We start from the raw sequence: 21,127 nt of genomic DNA on the forward strand, positions 1-21,127 counted from the left end.
TACCAAACACCTTCAGCTGCACCATTTTGGAGTTTCTGGTCAGTCCTGTTGAAGAGCCTGGAAGCACCTCCACTGTGTACATCCCTGCATCCTCGAGCCGGGCGTCTCGGATTTGAAGCTGGTTTGCTCTGATGTCGATTCTGCCTCGGAACTGAGGCACGTTATTGTAAGAGGCACTATTCGAGGACCACAAACCCAGTGTTTCTGAGGGTTCATACGTCCAAGTCATGGAGAAGATGTCAGACACAGACGTCTGCACTGTAAACAGAATTTCTGCGCCTGTTTGGACCTGCACCAGATCCATCTCAAATGTAATTCCCACCTGGCCCTCTGCCAGGACTTTGGCAGAGAGGAGAACTAAAAGAGAAATAAAAGACAAAGAATGTGCCCAATGAAATACTGTTATATATAAATGATAATTACTCAAAGTACAGAAAAGGTATGATGAAAACACCACCAGGTGGTGCTGTATCAATGGAATCACTGTATGTAGTATAAGCTGTGGTGATAAATACACAAAAGGTACTAAGCATTTAAAAGAATGAAAAAAAGTAGTTGTAATAACTGCATACTTTGCATCAAAACATGAAACTTTTTGCAACATTCAAGTTCTCATTTTTAATCGGATTACTGCTGATTGCATGACTGAGTGTATGACGAAGCTTTATAACAAATTCACTTTAGTGTGGATGCTTAATCTTCCAAAAAAATAAGATAACACTGCTCTCCAACATGGTACATTATAGATGTATTCACCGTCTTTACTATCTCTGTAACTGCGCTTGGTGGAGAAATTAGCTTCAGCCCCTTTCATGCCTTAATTCACATATTTTCAGTTCTTCCAGCTGTTCATTTAAAATATGGAGACTTAAAGTACAGACGGCGTCCCCTGTAAAGTGGCATGCTCTCTTGCTTCCAATGTCAAAGAGTAGCTAAAGAAAACAGTTTATAGCAAAGAAAACGAGTAATATACACATCAGTGATTACTAAATTCCTAAACAAATATATATTTCTATTACTGCCTCAATTACATTAATTCTACAATTAAGTGCTTTGAGGTGGCAGGCATTGGTAAATTGATTAAACTAACAAAATATATATCATATCAGTATAGATTACTTCCTGTAATGAATAATTATACTCAATCTAAATGGTAAGTTTAAAAGATTGTTTCTGATTATGCTTATGGAATAATAAAAGGGTGTATTTTAATGTATCACTAGTTAACCAGGAACTGGCCTGTCAGGAGTGAAGGTTTTTTTTTTTTTTTTTTTACTGGAAAGTCCAAAGGATTTAAAGATTCAGTGAAAGAAAGTGTCACACTACTGTACGTTTTCTTTGGCTGTCTGAGGCATAATGTAGCACTTCCTCTTCACCACCTAGAGCTAAACACTGGCTAAAAGAAAGCAACTATACTTTTTCCATAGAAGACAACATGATTTTATATGCAAATAACCTGTTTCCATCAGGAAACAAAGGGGGCCTAATGAAAAATAAAAACTAAAGTAGTAGCTAACAATCATTTAACCTGATATTAACTGCTTGACAGGTTATATTTTTTGCATTTTTACATAACAAAAAAAACGATTTTATACTTTTTGAATATATTATTCATGGGGCACATATTTTCGTGTTCTTTTAATGTACTCTATTCATCATCAGTTTGAGAATAAACGTTATAGAAGACATAATAGAACTGATATGCCATGCAGAAAGAGGAATAGCATTTATCCATTTTAATTAAAACTGAAAAGACCATTTTTCATACATTATTTTGGGGTGTTTTGTAGAGAGATATTTTTACATTGCCAGAACAACCAATTAAAATTTTCACTCTGTTGAGGATTTGCATTTTTGGTGCTGCACATTTTAGACACAAGGTGAGAGCCACTTTTTTCAAATTTTTATCCATTCTAGTATGTTAGGACAGACGATTCCAAGTTAAGCAACAATTTCCTTGTTTTACATATATTTTATAATAACTTTAGCTAAAACACAGCTTTTCTGTTTTACTTGGCATTATAAAATAATGGTTGGGGAAGTTATCATCTTTGTACAAAAATAATTTAAAAAAAAAACATTTTAAAAGGCAGTCAGTCGCCAACAGTCTTTGTAAAAGTGTTTAAAACCTACTTATTTTTATAGTGAACACAGGAAACACGGCAAACATGTGGAGGAAGAACCTCTAAACAGATAATAAGAAACTAAAAATCTTCTTAAACTGCATACAGTGAGGAAAATAAGTATTTAAACACCCTGCTGTTTTGCAAGTTTCCCACTCAGAAATCATGGAGGGGTCTGAAATTGTCATCGTAGATGCATGTCCACCGTGAGAGACATATTCTAAAAAAAATAAATCCAGAAATCACAACGTATGTTTAAAACTACAACGATTTTTTTAAACTATTTATTTGTATGATATAGCTGCAAATAAGTCTTTGAACACCTGTCTATCAGCTAGAATTCTGACCCTCAAAGTCTGTCCTATAAATTTCCACCTCTACTCCATTTATTATCCTAAATTAGAGGCACCTGTTTTAGGTCGTTAGATGCATAAAGACGCCTGTCCGTCCCATACAATCAGTAAGAAGCCAACTACTAACATGGCAAAGACCAAAGAGCTGTCCAAAGACATTAGAGACAAAATTCTACACCTCCACAAGGCTGGAAAGGGTTACGGGGAAACAGCCAAGAAGCTTGGTGAAAAAGGGTCTAATGTTGGAGCAATCATTAAAAAACGGAAGAAGTTAAACATGACTGTAAATCTCACTCAGACTAAGGCTACATGCAAGATCTCACCTCTTAGAGTCTTAATAATCTTGAGAACGGTGAGAGACCAGCCCAGAACTAAACGAGAGGAGCTAGTTAATGACCTGAAAAGCTGGGACCACCGTTTCAAAGGATACTGTTGGTAATACAATCAGACGTCATGCTTTGAAATCATGCATGGCATGATTAAAACAGCACATTTCAAGGCCTGTCTTAAGTTTGCAAATGATGGTGCGTGCAGCTGGTTAGTGCGCATGACCCATGTACAGAGGCCTCAGTCCTCGACGTGGCTGATCTGGGTTCGAATCTGACCTGTGGTCGTCTGTCGCATTGTCTCTCCCCCTTTCCTGTCAGCCTATTGTTGAAAAAACTAGCCAATAGTGCCATAAAAAATAAAACGTTTGCCAATGACCATTTGGCAGATCCAGAGGAGTCATGGGAGGAATTCATGGGGTCATGAAGACCAAAATAGATATTTTTAGTCATAATTCCACTAACAATGTTTGGGGGAATAAGAATGATGAGTCCCATCCCAAGAACACCATCCCTACTGTGTAGCATGGAGGTGGTAGCATAATGCTTCAGGGGTGTTTTTCTGCACATGGTACAGGGCGACTGCACTGTATAAAGGAGAGGATGAGCAGGGCCATGTATTGCGAGATTTCAAGGAATAACCTCCTTTCCTCAGTTAGAGCATTGAAGATGAGTCGAGGCTGGGTCTTCCAACATGACAATGACCAGAAGCACACAGCCAGAATAACCAAGGAGTGGCTCTGGAAGAAGCATGTCAAAGTTAGAGAAGCTCAAACTCTGTGTTTCTCAGTGACAGGCCAGAAACCTCACTGATCTAGAGAAGATCTGTGTGTAGGAGTGGGCAAAAATCCCTTCTGCAGGATGTGCAAACCTGGTGAAACACTACAGTAAGCATTTGACCTCTGCACAATGTACCAAATATTAACATTGATTTTCTCAGGTGTTCAAATACTTACTTGCAGCTGTATCATACAAATAAATAGTTTTAAACAAATCATACGTTGTGATTTCTGGATTTATTTATTTTTTAGATTAATGTCTCTCACAGTGGATATGCACCTACAATAAAAATTTCAGACCCCTCTATTATTTCTAAGTGGGAGAACTTGCAAAATAGCAGGGTGTTCAAATTCTTATTTTCCTGACTGTACAACATGTGTGGGAAGAAAGAAAAAAGCTCCACGTCTCCCTGAACACAACATTGCGTCCCATGTGGTTCCACTTCCTCCATGTGGCTCGAATGAGCACAACAGTAACAATACTGGGGTAAAAGGTTCAAGTGCAATGAGTGCACAGCCTAAATGTTTTGTTCCTCTGCATGATGATGTGTCCAGTTATATTTTTCGACACACCTCATTTTATTTTCCGCTTTCAAACACAAAGAACTCCTCATTTGTTATGTGGACCAATAACAGAACAGCCAGACACGTCCAACACAGTATATGTACCAAATATAATTCGCAGTGTAATCACAACAGACTGAGCCTCAGCCAGTGTGGGATTTCATCCAAAAAAAAGATGAAGAAATCTGCTAGGGTTTGAAAATAACTTTTACCATACTTCATTTCAGAGATAGAACAAACTTTACCAGCCAAGGATTCGTGACAGTAGAAAAAATGTCATGTATATCCTGAATATGAGCTTCAGCATTACCTAACAGTTTGCATTTTCACATAGATGTATAAGTGAGATCCTAGAAAAGAGCATAGAACCTTATGCGAGCATTCCAGCCTTGCAAAGCTAGGACTATTCCCACAAAGGTTTAATTATGTTCCAGAGACTTCAAGCTATAGATTCACATAAAGTAATAGACAATTTAATTGTTGAATGAAAAGGACACAGTTTTCCAAATAAAGACTAGAATCTGAATAGTGTTGCAGAATTTATTTTGTTTCACCACTTTAACAAAATTCGTGTGTAATTTTTAGTTCTGCATTCGCTAAATTGAGTATGTTGTGCCTAATCGTTATGGAACATGGTGCTTTGAGCAACTGGCTGTCGGGATGCTTGTCTTCAGCAAAGGTAGGGATGCTCAGTGGATGGATTAAACTAAATACAAGGTCATTTTGAAAAAATAAATATTTTAAAAAGATGAAACACACAGTCAGAAATAAGCTATTTTACAACATGTCTCCAACTAGAGCTGAAACAATTAATCGAATGAATCGATTAGTGAAATAATCTTTAATTAGAGCAGTAATTATACCAAGCTTGTCTGTCAATATGCTCTATCCAGAACTCTAGTGGAATTTCAGTTTCACCAACTTTAGTTTTGTAAAAAATGTTCTTTAACGAACCTTAGGGTATCTGATTATTAATTGGTTAATCAAAAAAACTAATCAACAGATTAATCGATTTACAAAATAATCGTTTGCTGCAGCCCTATCTCCATCCAATCTGTCTGAGCTTCCATTATTATTAGAAACATCCTGTTCAGAGCTAGTAGAGACATCACCCAGCTGAAAAATCTTCTGCATCTAATTGTAGTAAAAGATGGTTTAATAAAGGTCCAACCAAGAAAAAAAAAATTTCTGATTTCTAATAAATATGAAAACCATCCTTCCCCTCTATTTCACATCACAATTGCAGCTTTTTTAAGTTGTTCTATTATATGCATGATTTATATGCAACTGAATTAAAAGAAAAGCGAAAAAGCTCAAGGAATATAAAAAGTTTTGTGAAGTTCAATAAGTATTTAAAGTGCTTGGCAGACTATATACAGGATAGCAAAAAAAAAACAAAGACTTTCAGTTTTGTTTATTCATGGCTGTGCAGCATCACATGTTGAGGCTAGAAGCAGCAGCATCATTCTGTGATGCATTTTTACTGACATATGGAACAAAGTAAGGGCAGTCTGTTCACTAAATAACAGGATCAGTCTCACTGTACTAATATTGCACAACCTTTGGAAGAGGGAAAAAAACAGAGCAACCTTAGTTATTTGAATTAGAGTGAAAAACAAAAGAGTTAAAGGCTTCGAGCTTTTGTAACATTTTCAAAGGCTAATGAGTCACAGTAGAAACACCCATGTGCCATACAACTCTATAATCTTGCTTTCATGGGTTGTTGGAAATCTTTATGCAAATACCAGGAGAATGAATAAAAGCAGAGTAATATTATGCGAAAATTATTTTGTTATTATTCAACCAACTTAAAAAGTAACCCTAAGATAGTAGGCCAGATTTGTCAACTGCTGTTGATGGCAGCAAAGCAGAGTTCATATGATAGAAGGAATCTTTTATTTTTATTTGTTGCTGAGCTTTAGGTTTTTTCTCTGTGTTGATCCAGAGAGAATGAAATTTTATCCTGACAATCGATTTCTTCCGCTTCAACAAATGCTGTAGCGTTTGTCCAAAGGTTTATATCTCTGATTCATCCAGAAAATCACATATGAAAGGCACAGCAGAGATCTAGGAGGGAAATACATTTCTGTAAACATTTCTGCTTGGATGGCAGTTTTGCAGGATCTTTACACAGCAGCCAAATGTGTATTTAATATTTTGAAAATGTTGCTAATTATTACTTCAATTATTATCTGTCATGCATGAAGAACAGCCCCTTTGCTAATGAACAAATTAAAATATAATTTACATTTCTGGAGTTAATTTCCTTTGCTCATCCTTCTGTAACAGCAAAACCCTGAAAAATTATATTTGTTTATATTATTGATTAATTTTTCATTATTTTTTTTTTTCATTTTTCATTTTTTTAAGGTTCACAAACATGAAACATACGAATATTAAATCCTATCATGACTTAAACCAAAGTGCAGCTTGTTCATTTGCCCTCTAAAATGAACAGTCATTTATTTCCTAATCCTATAAATGCATAGTTTCAAAAATTACAGTAAATATATATATATATACAGTAAATCCAATGTCTCCCAAGTTTAAAGACATTTTATTTCCATCCAGGAAGCTTTTTCAATTCAAAATGTCAGGAATAGCATTGAGTTTGAGGTTTTATACTGTAGCCCATTTTACAGTAGTTGACTATTTTTTTTCCTTTAACCTTAAGCTGCTGGTTTTAGTCTTTTTTTTTTTTTTTTACTTATGTTGTTTTAATAGAGTTTTAGTTTACTGAAGAACAAATGCCAAACTCCATTGCATTTCTTTTAGAGGTGTTCAATTATCAAATGGCTGCAGTGTTGAAATAAAAACATGTCAAACTATAGGAACTGATAAACAAATTATAAGATACAATATAAGGATATATGGAAATTAAAAAGAGCTACGGAAAACCAAGTATACTGTGATTCATTATTAGAATATTTTAATATACTACACACTGTGACTATAAAGAGATTATGATTATTATTATTATATGCAGTATTGTTAAAAAAATACATATATATTCCCCAGTGAAAAACAAAGGAGTTTAGAATGAATGTTGGATTTTAAAGATATTCCAAAGTAATATTTAGCACTGCAATAAAAGATTGAATTATTTCATACATTTTTACACATCCATTCTAGGAGTAAAAATAATTAAATGAGATAAATTAATTTGTTACTTATTTCTTGGGTTTATTCATCTGCTGTTTGCTTACTGCTTATTCTTGGCAATTAACCAAGTACTTGTAATTAGGATTACAAGTATTATAAAGATTAGAGTACTTCTCACATTTCCCACCCTTATCATGTAATTTGATAATAAAACATAGATTTAAGTAATGGAGTCCCTAAAGGCACCAAGTTTAATGGCTGATTGGTTCATAGATAAGAATGTGGCCCCGCAGGTTTAAGAGCAAGAAAGCCTTTTGTTTTATTTACGTGCTTGAAATATCTCAACGGTCCTACCCTCAGTTTGTTTTGTTTTTTTCTCAGACATGAAAAGCTCTACCGAAACCATTCAGAGACCAGTATGGGCTGTTTAAAAGATACAACCGGAAAAAGTGAAGAAAGTGTTACAGCAAATGATGTTTTACCTGCCAGAGACAGACTGGCGAAGAGCCAAAGCTTCATGTCGTCAGTCAGGCCAGTCTGAGGAAAAAATAAATATAAATCTCATTAAAAGGCAAAGGTTGGGGTTCATTTCACGTTTTATAAAAGATTTAACGGCGAACTGATGACAAGATAAATCACATATCATTCCGTTTAGCTGTAGTCTGAGCAAAATATAAATAGCTTTTTTTTTTTTTTCTTTAAATAAACCTTAGGCTAATAATGAATCTTACCTAAATGCTTTCTGCCTTCCCTCATGTTGTTATTGCACTGTTACGGCGGCTCATGTATTGTTTAATGGAAAACTTCCTGTGTCTGGTTCACCTGTCGCAGCAGAGGAACACCTGCCTCTTAAAGGGCCAGTGCTCGTTTGTTTAACTGAAAGTAAGAAGAAAAACCCAAGAGAGAGAGAGAGAGATTAATATAAAATATATATCACATTTTTGGCTTCCTGTGCTATCCTTTAGATCAATATTTTTGATAGTTGTGATGATAGGGCTGTTTTGAAATTTCTCTACTCAACCGGTTTATATTAAAAAGTTTAAGGACGAGCAATGTAATTTAGTACCTGGAGAGGGCAGCATAATGTTAGCGCTTGGTGAACAGAAGAAGAATGAGGATAGCATTTTGTATGTCTTTCACTTTGTTGATTGTATATCTGAATTTCCCAATTATGAAAAATAGCTGAAAATATTCTATTCTATTCTAGTATGGTTTATTGTATTCTATTCCATTCCATTCCATTCTAGTGTAATATATTCTATTCTATTCCATTCCCTTCTATTCTAGTCTATTATATTCTGTTCTATTTCATTCTGTTCCATTCCATTCAAGTCTAATCTATTCTATTCTGTTATATTCTATTCCATTTCATTCTATTCCATTTCATTCTATTCTAGTCTATTCTATTTTGTTTTATTCTATTCCATTCTATTCAATTTCCTTCTATTCTAGTCTATTATACTATATTCTGTTCTATTCCATTCTAATCCATTTCATTCTATTCTAGTCGATTCTATTTTGTTTTTTTCTATTCCATTCTATTCCATTGTTATATTCCATTCAATTCTAGTTTATTCTATTTTGTTGTATTATGTTCCATTCTATTATAGTATATTCAAGTATATTCTATTCTGTTCTATTCTATTCCATTCTAGTATATTCTACTATAAAGTACTTTTCATATTGTTGATATTAATACTGCAATGACAGTAGTGATTCCATAAGTATGCGGCTATAAAAGAAGCCAACATTTTTCTTAGAGATATGAGGGAGTACAGTAATTAAAATGAAAAGTGCTTTAGTTTTGGCCACTGGCCAAGCAATAATCTGGTAAAGCCAGATTATTTCTAGTTTCAGGCTCCTGTTTTCATGATTTCCTTAAGATGTCTTCTGAGGAATACACCTCAATCAAACTCAGGGATTACATAGACAGGCTGTCCTTTGAGAACATGCAGCAAAGATCAATCACTTTTAAATACAAGCTCTGTTTGTGTTATCACTTAGTCATGATGAACTGCAGATTTTCCTGTGCTGAAAAGTGCTTTAGTCTTTCCCTTTTGCCCTAAATGTATGGATACACTGCATGAGGCTATTTCTGTCAAGTAATGTTAGTGGATGATTTATGGTTCAAGTCAACCATGCGTAAAGTGATAGCCATCAACTTACATCAGTATCATGTAGTCTATGGTAAAGCCTGCTAAGCTTGGTGGATGGACTTTGACGGTTATTAATCATTTGTCTTAACTACAGGAAGTGTGAATAGTGCAAGAGTGGTTAATAAAGGAGGAGTCCGTTTCTGAAATGCCTGAAAGAATTAAAAAACCTAGATCATTTTTTAGTAAAATCTGATTTAATAACATAGATGTCCTCGAAAAAAAAAGAGAACAAAAAAAACAAGGCATTTAAATATAGACAAGAGTTAGCATTTTTGCTGAATCTAAGTGTATGAAAGGGATTTCTAAAAGAAGTAAAAATTATAGTAGATTTTAAATAAGATGGTAAATGAGTTCCAAAATAATAAATACAAACACCGAATAAAAAAGGAAAGTACATTTGAAAAATATAACAATTACTTTTTTTTAATCAGGAATTATTCATTTAGGCTGTTTGATTACTGTCTCGTTGTTTTTGGATTAAGTCAGAAGATAAACAAAATGTTGAAAGTAACAAATTCAAGTTTCAGAGTAAAAATATGCTATCATAAATGTTTATAAAAATGAATACATTTTGATAAGCATGAGGCATCCTGTTTCCTCCAAACTTGAATATGGTTTCTGCAGCAGCATAACAGTTTTCCCAGTACAGTAATATAGGCGACTGTGTTATTAGAATACACCTGGAAACAAACACACTCAGTCATCAGTCATACATTAAAGAACAGCTTCAAATGGTCCCCATCCTGTTTTTTTAAAGAAAGGAATTTGAATTCTCAATATATAAAGAGACTTGACATATTTGATTGGTGATAAACGTAAGATAAAAGCTGTCTAAGTCTAAAAAAAAAAGTCTAAGTGGTGATTGACAGGAAACAGGATGCCACACAATATGAAAACTGTGATCCCACTTTAAAATACAAAGAAATATAAAATTTTCAGATTGCTTTTGATCATCTGAAAATTCCATAGGAATAATTGTATGCATGTTAGACATGATTTTCGATCATTTCAAATTTTACTGCATATCTGATAGTATCCAAAAAAAAAGAAAATAAAAAACAATCCACTGGACTTTGTTTCCAAGGTTGAAGATGTTTCGCTCTCCCATCCAGGAAGCTTTTTCGATTCAAAATGTTTGGAATACAAACTTAGAAACAAAGTCCAGTGGATTGTTTTTAATTTTCTTTTTTTTTTGGAATGACTATGACCTGGATGACTGAGAATATTCATCAGCATCTGATATTATCCTTGGATATTTTTCTCCAGTTTCTTGTATTTATTAAAAGTATGAGACGTCCAACCACATAATTTCCCAAAAGCTTGAAGCTGCCTTTATACCCTCACCACATGTAATATAAAGTGAGGATTAACAAACCCATAACCACTGAACTACTTGTGTATGTTGTTTAATTTGTTAAGGTTCCTAAATCTAATGTAAAATTAACTATTAAAGTCTAAATGCTGGTGAAAAAAAGATGGACGGACGGACGGACGGACGGACGGACGGACGGACGGACGGACGGACGGACGGACGGACGGACGGACGGACGGACAGACAGACAGACAGACAGACAGACAGACAGACAGACAGACAGACAGACAGACAGACAGACAGACAGACAGACAGACAGACAGACAGACAGACAGATAGATAGATAGATAGATAGATAGATAGATAGATAGATAGATAGATAGATAGATAGATAGATAGATAGATAGATAGATAGATAGATAGATAGATAGATAGATAGATAGATAATGCTAAATACATCTAATGCACACACACACAAACCTATATTAATTGATGGAGACATTAAAAAAGGTTGGTAAATAGTTTTTGCTATTAAAGAACTAAAAACTGAGAAAATAAGTAAGCAACATTTTCAAGAATAAAATAATTAAATTGATGTAATCAAGTAAGGCCTTACTCTTATCTAGGGTTTGCAAGCTAATAAAAAATGATTTGAGAAATTGATTAAGAACAGGCAGTGTTGGAGAATTGCACTTATTTATCTCTTATCAAACCCCTTCAGTTGTATCGATCAGGAGTTTTAGGTAAGATAGTGATAAGGATCCCCTCCACAGAGAAGGTCTCCGCTCAGGGCTGAGTGTCTCTGATTCTCTGGGCGGTAGTAACCATGAGTCAGCCCTGAAATTGCTCTAAATTGTTGAGAGTTAAGAATCCTCCATCCCTCACACCAAGGGTGACTCATTCTTAGTAGCAGCATGTCATTTCAAAGACCCTTAGCACAGTGAGTTCTATAAACAATATTTCACAACCAATTTGAACATACACTGGATCAGCCTGGAACCAGATTGGTAGAGGGATCTTCTCCATTATATTTAGAGAAATTCAAAAATTAAAATCTACTTTATTAATTTCCAAAGATCCATGTCAATTAGACAGGTCTGTAGAGATTATATACAAATGGAGAATTGGCCTGAATACATTTTGATGGTGCATGCCATTTGGTGCAGAATGACCCGTACCATAATGGTGATTATATTGCCAGCTTTAAAAATAGTCCAAAATGTAAACAACAGCCTATGCCTTATACATAAGCCAAATAAATAGATCCCAACAACAGAGACATTTGTTTACTCACCCACTTGTCAGTCACATTCAACAGCAGCCATTTAAACCTTTAGTATATCTTGACTAGAAATTGTGCTCCAATACAAATAAGCTTAAAGTTGCTCAACTGACCTCTCTCTTTGTCTGTGTAGAAAAATGTTAGTAGATGAAAAAAATTATTAAAACATTTTGCTACAAGCTGCAGTTCTAAGTAAAGTGTGGAGTTGCATCTAATAAAACATGTTGGTTTTACTATGGTTTTTGAATGTTTATGATAAAATAATGCAGACTTTAAATCAGATGTTCCAAACACTTCCATGGCCACCGGTGTTTAAAATCAAGCACCTAGGCATGCAGACTGTTGTTACAAACACTGGAGGAACAATGGGTCGCTCAGTGAATTCCAGTGTGGAGCTGTGATAGGATGCCAACTGTGCAACAAATCCTGTTCTGGATTTTCCTTGCTTCTAAATATTCCACAGTCAACTGTCAGCTGCATCAGAAGAAAATGGAAGTGTTTGGGAATGAAAGCAATTCAGAAACGAAAGGGTATGCCATGTAAACTGACAGTGCATGGTAAGTGGATGCTGAAACGCATAGTGCAAACTTTCTGCAGGAAAAGGGTTCCCAAGCAGCTGCATCTAAGCCATAAATCTAAAGCCTCATATTTATTTCCTTTCACTTTGTAACCATGCTTTCTATTGTGTTGGTTCAGCTTCCAGTAGAAATGTCACCTCCAGCAAAACAGCCAAAGATGCAATTAAATGGCTCAGAGCAAAGCATATTAATGTGTTAGAATGGCTCAATGTGGGAATCTCTGTGGAATAACCTGAAAACTGAAGCACATGAACTCTCTCCGTCCATCCAGCCTGTCTTAGCTAGTGCTGCACTACTAAGAAGAACAAGCAAAAGTAAAAGCGAGAAAAGAAGGTTTTAAAGTAATGACTTTGGGCTGAAAACAAAAGCAGGCCACAGTTTGTTAGATTTTCATTTAAAAAAAAGCCACTGAAAACCTTTAATTTGTTTCTTCCTAATTGCAATGATATTAAACACACAATAAATTCTAATAATGTATGTCAACACTTAAATTAAAACATTTTAAAAGGTTCTGGTCAGACATTCTTTTCTATGGCATTGTATGCAGAAAACCAATTCATGATCATCGTTTTTCATTTTGTTCCAATTAGTGCATGAACCAAAACTTCACTCTTTAATAAGAATTTGGAAACTATTTTAACATTTGGGACCCAGCTGTATGAAGGCCAAATGAGAGGATGTCCTTCAGCTGTTAGATTAGTGCCACCCACTGGATAATTCCTGCTAAATACACTTCTTTGTGGACAAAGAGCGCTTTGGGGATCCACAGCTGTGATCCCTGTGATTGCTTATCAATCTCTTGCTAAATACTGGGGGATTTATGATCACTTTCAAATCCCTTTTATCTAAACCCCAGGTTGTGTCTCCTAAGGAGAAAAATAAGCGCATTACTCTCTGAATACTTTATATCATTATAGATTAGGGAATGTTTAAACTGTTTGCGTAGCTGGATAAACAACATTACAGCATTTCAATGCTGGTTTAGTTGCAGCTGTATGGAATAAAATGTCTTTTTTCGTGTGATTTTCTCAAATCTGTCCCTGGGAATAAAATGATCGGCCTTTCCCTTTACGTGCTTGAAGATGTTTTTCAGTAACTATAATTAAAAGAAATAAAAATAGAGTAAATCATCTGTATCCGCTTCCTTTTAACAATATAAAGCCAACACAATGCACTGCCTTCAGCCCTAAGTGTTTGGTGCAGGATAAGAGCTCTGGAAAACAAAGTCCATTTTATGGGACTTTGTTCCCCATCCAAAGAACACTGTTACATTTGATCGATGTTTACAAAAAGCGAAACAAAAGTTTCATGAACATTGAAAGTTAAACATTGTTAAAAGAGCGCATGGGGAGAAGAGATTTGGTCATGGGTCAGAGAGAGTGGGAGGAGGAAGAGGAGGGAAGAGAGGGTGAGAAAGGGGAGGTAGATTTTTATTTTTTTTTTTTTCATTTTTTACAGTAGCAAGTTCACCAATCAGAAAAACTGAACACAACAATAGACTGGATGTCCAGGAAGTCTGGGGTGGGGTTTGGATAAGAGGGAGAAAGGTTTAAAACCAGTGATTGCTGTCAAGCTGGACCTAAACAGAGGGCCAGGGGAAGAATAAGTCTGTTTTTGACAGAAACCATTTCATATTATGTAACTAAAAGCTCTTTGGAGGTGTTGCTTCATTTGGGGCCATAAATCTATTTTTAGTCTGTTCCTCTTTAGCACTCTAAGAACACACCGTGAAAAGCTTCTCTGTACTGTTTCTCATCTCTCCATCGGTAAGGTGAATCTCACTAATTTTTTTTTGGGAGGGGGGATTAGATTCACTGTAAACAACAGGGTGAAATTCTTGGATGTATTTAATAGGATGTATGTTGGGTTCCTGAGCTGTTATCAGTGTTTCCACTCACTGTGTTATGGCGCTTATTGTGCTTTGGGCGTTCACTTTCTTTTTTTCTTTGGGCTTATTTTAAATTAAAGTAGTTGGCAGCAGACTGGGCTCTGTTTTGTTCCAACTCCGGAGATTTTTGCTGCTTTTCCTTCACAAATAAATTCAGAGAGAAAGGAGAGGGAAGTAGTGAGCATTTTGGATTCCACTTGTTATGGTTGTGAACACTGCTTTAATTGTTGTTTTTCTGGAGGTGATGTTATTATTCTTGCCATTGTGGCACCCCTGCTGCCTGAGTACAAAAGAAAAAGCAGGCTGTTGCTGTTGCTGTTGAGCTCTTGGACAAATTCCTCTTTCTCTGCATTCTTTCAGCACCAGCGGGTGTTATGGATCTGCAGTGTCTCCTGTGCTGGAAAGTTGTGCCACTTCTTCTTCTGTGTAAGACTGTTTTTGTTTTAATAATCATCATTTTCAGTTTCAAATCAAATTTGACAGAAAGTTGCCAGAATATTGTTTGAAAGGGATGACACACCAAAATGCTTTAACCTGAGACGGAAGTCGAGAACTTTTCATTCTGCACTGTTACATAAACACAAGACTTCTTGCATTAGTAACCCAAGTTCTGTTATTTACACTTCCTCCATAGCCTGTCGATCAGGTTAAGACAAATGATTAATAGCTCCTGTGTTGCATGCACGGAGCCTTAACAGGATTTGACACAGAAATCAGGATGCTGATGTGGTTTGATGGCTATCAGACTGCACAGGGACGACATGGACCATAAATCATCACCTGACATTATGTGGCAGACAGTATATGCCTTGCATCTATGCATAAATGCATCATAGCGTGTTTTCTGTAATAAATGGCAAGAAAAAAATAGCAGCAAGTAACAAATTTTCCACTCTTTATCCACAGTGCCAGGCAGATATTGGTCAATGTCAGTGCATATCCTCAATGAGCATCCTGTACACGTAATCCCAGGCTCCAAACTAGTTCTCACTGCTCGGATCCAAAAGGATCCCAGGGAAGAGATCTCCACTATAACATGGGCGCGGGAACCTGAAACTGGACGTGATCGGGTGAAGGTGACGCTGGCTGCGTGTCCTGCTAAAAACACTAAGTGTTCTGGTGGCACTCCAAATATACAAATGAGTTTCATGGAGCAGGAGACAACGCTAGAGATCAACAGATACAGCATAGAAGACAGCGGGGAGTATTCAGTGACGGTGATGGATGGCTCAGGAACCAATGCTACTGGACGCTGTATCGTCAGGGAATATGGTACAGTATGATGAACAACATTTGGAACAAAATAATGAGCTTTTAAAGTCAGTTTATTTGGATGCAAGTTGCAAAAAAGGATGCAAAAAATCTTCCTTTTATTTTAAATAAACGCCTCCATTGCATGTATGTAAGGAGGCCAAACATTTACAAAAAGGAATATAAAAACAAATAGAATGATTATAGATTTGTATTCCTTCCACAATAAAACACATGAGGTCATATTTTCTATATATGAGAAAACAAAATTTAGATCAAAACCTTCTACTGTACATTTGGAAAATGTTCCTAAACTGATAAAAGTTTCCACATGTTCCTACATGATAAAACTTCCTAATGGTTCGTGTTATTACAAAAAATAATACCAGATGTGCAAAAATTGTCTATGTAGGGAACACTTATGTTACTGTATGATCTCATTTCCACATATGGTACAATTGTGGAAATACCGTCCATAATGAGAAACTTATTTTACACATAGAAGGGAATAGAAATATCCGTCATTGTCTAGTGGTGGAGAAATGTATGTTTAACAGCAGAAAAGTGAAAAGCAAATGGAATAATGTAGCTAAACACACAATTAAAAAAGGTCCTTAAATAGAAGCTTCACATTAATCTGAATTAAAATCTTTAAGTTTAATGATTGTATAAGAAACAGTTTTTTGTTAGGTTTGGTGGAACTTACTTGAGGACCCAAATGCATAGATGAGGAGGCAGAGCTGTGTTTTCCTGATTTAAAAAGGCAACAGAAACAAAATACAAGAACCAAAATACAAGGATACGTCAGGGGAAAACACACATGGGGAGCCAAGTAACAACAAGAAAGCAGCAAACAGTGACTGAAGAGGAGGAGTATATATGGGGGACAGAATGAAGAATGGGCCAATCAGCTGATAGGGAGCAGGTGTGGATAGAAGTAACTAGAAGGGAGCTAGGGGAAATGAGACTGGCACAAGGGGGCAACAGAGAGTGAATCTGAAAAGGCAACACGGTTTAAATATTACATAAAATGGAAAAGAATCCAATGACCAACAAAACAGAATGACATCCGAAAACTCAAAAAGAAACTCAAAAATAAGTCCAAAAGGATACATGTTTTTCACATCAATGCAATCAGACTGTTAAATAGTTTAATAGTCTATCCCACAAAACTGAAAGACATCATGGACTTTTTTTAGTTGCAAATTTAACCCTGTGTTTTGTTTCATTTTAAACAGTTTATAAACCTTACGCCATCGTCCCAAAGGTCAGCAGATGCTGAAGCAATTGTGATGGAGACATATTTTTGGAAATTCTGTTGCACTGCAACATTTGGAAGCTGTTTATATAAAACCCGTTTTAAAAAGCGCGTCCTTGCTCACTAATTGCATTAAAGTAGACGTAGTTCCCTTACTGTAGCTGATATGCTCTAGCCTTTCTAGTTTGATATTCAGTAGAAACAAAAGTGTTATGAATTCTTCTAATTTCTCGCTTAAACCGTTTTTTTTCCTTCTGAAGGTGAGCATTTCATTTAATAATGCAACACTTGAAATTAAATTTGCCTCAAGGCTATGTTCTCCTGTTTCTTCTTTTTTGTTTGTGCCTTTCCAAATGGCTCATCTCTTATTGCAGCTCTTTCATTTTCCCCCTTCATCCAATGTTTTAGACTTTATACTTCCCTCTCTGAGCTCATCATTGGCTCTGATTCAGCTTCTCCTGACAGCATTGAATGTCTCTCCAGGTTCTTTGTCTTGAAGCCTCTTTGACAGGCATGTACCATTATCCAATAACAGATAGAAACCCACAGCACACTTCATCCCTCTTGTTTCTATCCAGCTCCCAGTTTTACCTACTTGCTTATCATGATTTTTGACCTCATCACAGTTTCTTTGTCACCCCAGAGGCAGTTCATCATGTCTCCGTCAGCATCAACATTTCTCACTCCTTGCTGATTTGCCACGAGGCGTGGGGAACAGACCCCAGCTTCACCTGGCTGCATGAGAGAGCCGCCATCACTCAGCAGGTGGGAAGTGTCTCCAAGGGTGGAAGCACGCTGCTTGTGACAATGACTCCCATTTGTGGCCACTTCACCTGCATGGTTGGCAACAAGCTGGGACACAGTTCTGCCACATACACAGCAGGCATGAGTATAATTTCACTCTTAACCATACATATGCTTCTCTGGTGTTTAAAAAACATTCAAACTCATTTAGTTGGAGTATCTGTAACTTTTTATAGCTGCAAAGAAAAGTAGTTGTATTTCTGAACATCTGAATTGTAGAGTTAAAGGCCAATTTGCAGTGAATACCCAACTTATGAAAGTTATTGCTTCTTCAGTTTCTTGCTGCTTTGACTGCTGTGAGTTTAGTGGAAAACTCTGCAGCCTTAACTTTTTATCATGTCCAATACGGAAACCTCAGAACGTGGGTAATCACTAATCAAAGTTGCATAAAATCTGTGAGATAAGTGGCTTTTTTAAATAACTATATTAATTAATTCTTATACATTTCCATATACGTAATAATAAAAAGCACAGTAAGATCTTACTTTTAGAGGTAATTTTCAACAAAATACTGCTGCAATAGTATTTGTCAATGTAAAAAAAGTCATATAAAATAGATGTAAGTAAAGCATTAATCCATCCATTCATCCAGACATCCATCTATCAATCTATCCACACATCTCCTTCCATTTATCCGGGTTCAGGTCGCGAGGGTAGCAGCTTCAGTAGGGAGACCTACTGTAGACGTCCCTCTCCCCAACCACTTGGGCCACCCCCTCCGTTGGAATCCCAAGGCGCTCCCGGGCCACCCGAGAAACATAGTCCCTCCAGCGTTTCCATGGGTCTCCCTCTGGGTGACCTCCCGGTGGACTGTGCCTGAAACACCTCACCAGGGAGGCCTCCAGGAGGCATACTAACCAGACTCCCGAGCCACATAACTGGCTCCTCTTGATGTGGAGGAGCAGTGCATCTACTCTCAGCTCCTCAGCCTGTCTCTAAGGGAGTCAGACACACTACGGAGAAAACTAATTTCTGCTAGTACTGTATCCGGAATCTCATTCTTTTGGTCAATGACCCAAAGCTCATGACCATAGATGAGAGTTAGAACATATATCTACTTGTAAATCTCCTTAATTAGTTTATTTTTAATACCCTACTCTTATGTATGATGAGGATCAGCAGATAGGAATATAGCACCGAGGCAGGTAAAACATGTCTGGAGGTTCTAGTTGGAAAGCTGTAATAAAAACAAAAATATCTTTCTTTATATGTACGAAGGAAAATATTCCCCAAAAGAACTTGCAGATGTTATCACTGCAAAACAATGTTCTACATGAATAAAAAAGGGATTATCTATTTATTTGAATACATTCTGAAACACCTAAATATGTTTTTGTTTAGTTTCCTGTCATTAGCTATATTTGTTATTCTGGCTCATGAAACACCAGTTTATGGTTGTAAAATGACAAAAAATTAACCTGCAGAGCTGCTTGTACTATTCATGTGCTTGTTATATTTTTTTTAAGTCAGCTTCTGCTTTTACTTCATGGATTTTCACACATCAGACCTTGGGTCTGTCTGGGCTCCATCCTGATTGTGCTTTGTTCTTGTATATTGTATCTGCTATGCTGTTTTTCTGATAAAGGATTTTCCACAGTGTGATCAATAAATCACTGTCGCTGCTTCGGCCATTGCAGCTTGCAAAGCTGCTAAACAGGCGAGACAAATGCAATTGTCTGCCAAAGAACATGATCGTCCAAGTGCTGTCTAGGTATCTTAGGATGTGTTCTACTATCTTCTTTCTTTTTGCCAGGTTATAGACTTGATCTTTTAGGTGTTACAGAGCAGACATGTCAGATGTTTGTTTTTTCTTCCCTTTTCATTCTTTTTTTTTTATGGCTCACAGCACCTTGTGAAAGTGGGGGCAGAGGGACGATGGCGGCTGTGGTGTGTCTTGTCCTCCTGGTGCTGGTGTGTGGAGGAGTCCTGGCGTTTCTGCTGTGGAGGTACAGAACCAAACAAAAACACTGTGTCAGACACAAATCTTATTTCAGGCTATGCTCTGAAGATAAGGCTAATGCTGTGACAGAGAGAGAAACAATAATAACATGGGGAGAGTGAAACAGAAAAATACGACATGGCTTCCTCCCACCAGCTATGCAACATGACAGGCTAGGCTGCATCTGCTGACAAAACAATTGTCATTTTTTTACTCCAGTGTGTTCACAGTTTGTTACTGCTGTTTGATCTAAATTGAACACCTCTTTTAAGGAGGCACAAGGAGAATAACAGAGGAGAGAGATTGTACGAACCGACGGATGAGACAATCTAAAAAGACTTGAGCTGTTGCTGAAAACCCTGGGAGGACCACAGTGGACAAACCGCCCAGTGAGGGTGGAAACTTCCTGTCCTGTGAGCAGTATGACCTCACGCTGAATGGGAACAATGTGGAGAGTGAACTGCTTTTGGAGTCTTTGGCTCAGTACCTCTTGCTCTGCCTGAAAAGGTTCTTTGCTACTGTAGTTTTTATTTTCTTTTTTTTGCTATCAATAAATTGTATAAAAATGACACATTGGATGCCCCTTACCATAATGTAGTAGAAACCTTATATTGTATCGTTTGATTGAAAAAAGCTTTAAGAAAAGACAAGCTTTTAAGGAGATGTTGGGGTTTTTCGACAGTGCTTAGGTCAGACAGTCTCTCATTTTCTTTCCTTTCTATTGCGTAGTTATAAGCTGCATGCACACAGATTGAGAGCTAAAGCTGCTGGAAGAAGCCTGGCTTGGAGCAGATCCAGTCTAAAGCTGTATGACGCCCTAAATACAGAGCTTCTACACAGCATCGAAAAAGTTTGGAGAGGTGTGAAATTTGATTTAAGTACATATTTTCGTTTTTTCTGGATAAAACCAGAAAGTGGACTGTTTGGTAAGACAAAAACAAATGTAATTCAGCACTTTATTTTGTATTGTTTTACCTATTGAATATTTTTTTTTTAATAAATGGCTTTTGTTATTAATCTATGCTATTTTTTTTCTCTTATATCATCATATGAAGTTATTTTATCAATGATTTTGGTTTGGAGCTACTGGCACAACCCATGGATAAACATAAGCCCATCCATCGTCAAGGTTCCCCTTTCTCTGAGGCAGCAAAAAAGAAATATTATCTCCCAGAAACCTAACGTTATCTTTATACAAATGTTGTTTGTATTTCTGCTCATAAAAAATATTATATTTTTTGGGATATGAAGGATGTTATCGAAATGTTTAGGTTTTGCAGCTCCAGAAAATACTTTTTGTATCAACCCGTCCTGGAGACCCTTGCAGTTGATCATCTTTTTGATATTCTAAAAAAAAAAAAAAAAAAAAAAAAAAAGTTCACTTCATAGATTTAAATGAAATAATAACAGTT

The 21,127-nt window shown here is 36.4% G+C and overlaps 2 protein-coding genes across 4 annotated transcripts in view; one reads left to right on the forward strand and one right to left on the reverse strand.

Moving 5' to 3' along the window:
- Window positions 1–14,988, reverse strand: part of si:dkeyp-97a10.3 — a 27,469-nt gene extending 12,481 nt beyond the window's left edge. The window contains exons 1-3 of one of the 2 annotated variants that reach the window (XM_038276331.1): window positions 14,984–14,988; window positions 7,730–7,784; window positions 4–357 (exon numbers count right to left, since the gene is read on the reverse strand). In XM_038276331.1, the coding sequence (XP_038132259.1) occupies window positions 4–357; window positions 7,730–7,766 (391 nt within the window). In that variant the 5' untranslated portion in view covers window positions 7,767–7,784; window positions 14,984–14,988. Of the gene's footprint in view, window positions 1–3; window positions 358–7,729; window positions 7,785–7,978; window positions 8,088–14,983 lie in introns of those variants that run through there. The other variant, XM_038276330.1, reaches the window with a different exon arrangement.
- On the forward strand, window positions 14,067–20,745 carry si:dkeyp-97a10.2. 2 transcript variants are annotated; one of them, XM_038276334.1, is made up of 6 exons: window positions 14,067–14,346; window positions 14,824–14,889; window positions 15,370–15,735; window positions 17,616–17,855; window positions 19,623–19,722; window positions 19,988–20,745. In XM_038276334.1, exons 2-6 carry the CDS (start codon window positions 14,838–14,840, stop codon window positions 20,046–20,048), a joined length of 819 nt encoding a protein of 272 aa, XP_038132262.1. In that variant the 5' UTR covers window positions 14,067–14,346; window positions 14,824–14,837; the 3' UTR covers window positions 20,049–20,745. The 2 variants fall into 2 exon arrangements, with proteins under 2 accessions (XP_038132262.1, XP_038132261.1); XM_038276333.1 differs by having other exon boundaries at window positions 14,068–14,341.
- The last annotated feature ends 382 nt before the right edge of the window (window positions 20,746–21,127 follow it).

Source organism: Cyprinodon tularosa, unplaced genomic scaffold (assembly GCF_016077235.1).
Source record: "Cyprinodon tularosa strain WSP-4 unplaced genomic scaffold, ASM1607723v1 ctg124, whole genome shotgun sequence".
In the NCBI taxonomy this organism is placed as follows: Eukaryota; Metazoa; Chordata; class Actinopteri; order Cyprinodontiformes; family Cyprinodontidae; genus Cyprinodon; species Cyprinodon tularosa.

What these genes read in the sequence shown, in the direction of transcription:
- si:dkeyp-97a10.2 (XM_038276334.1), top strand. Translation starts at nt 14,838, where the DNA reads ATGGATCTGCAGTGTCTCCTGTGCTGGAAAGTTGTGCCACTTCTTCTT. An exon ending in TGTGCCACTTCTTCTTCTGT is followed by an intron (nt 14,890 to 15,369) that starts GTAAGACTGTTT and finishes CTTTATCCACAG; the next exon opens with TGCCAGGCAGATATTGGTCA. An exon ending in CTGTATCGTCAGGGAATATG is followed by an intron (nt 15,736 to 17,615) that starts GTACAGTATGAT and finishes TTGTCACCCCAG; the next exon opens with AGGCAGTTCATCATGTCTCC.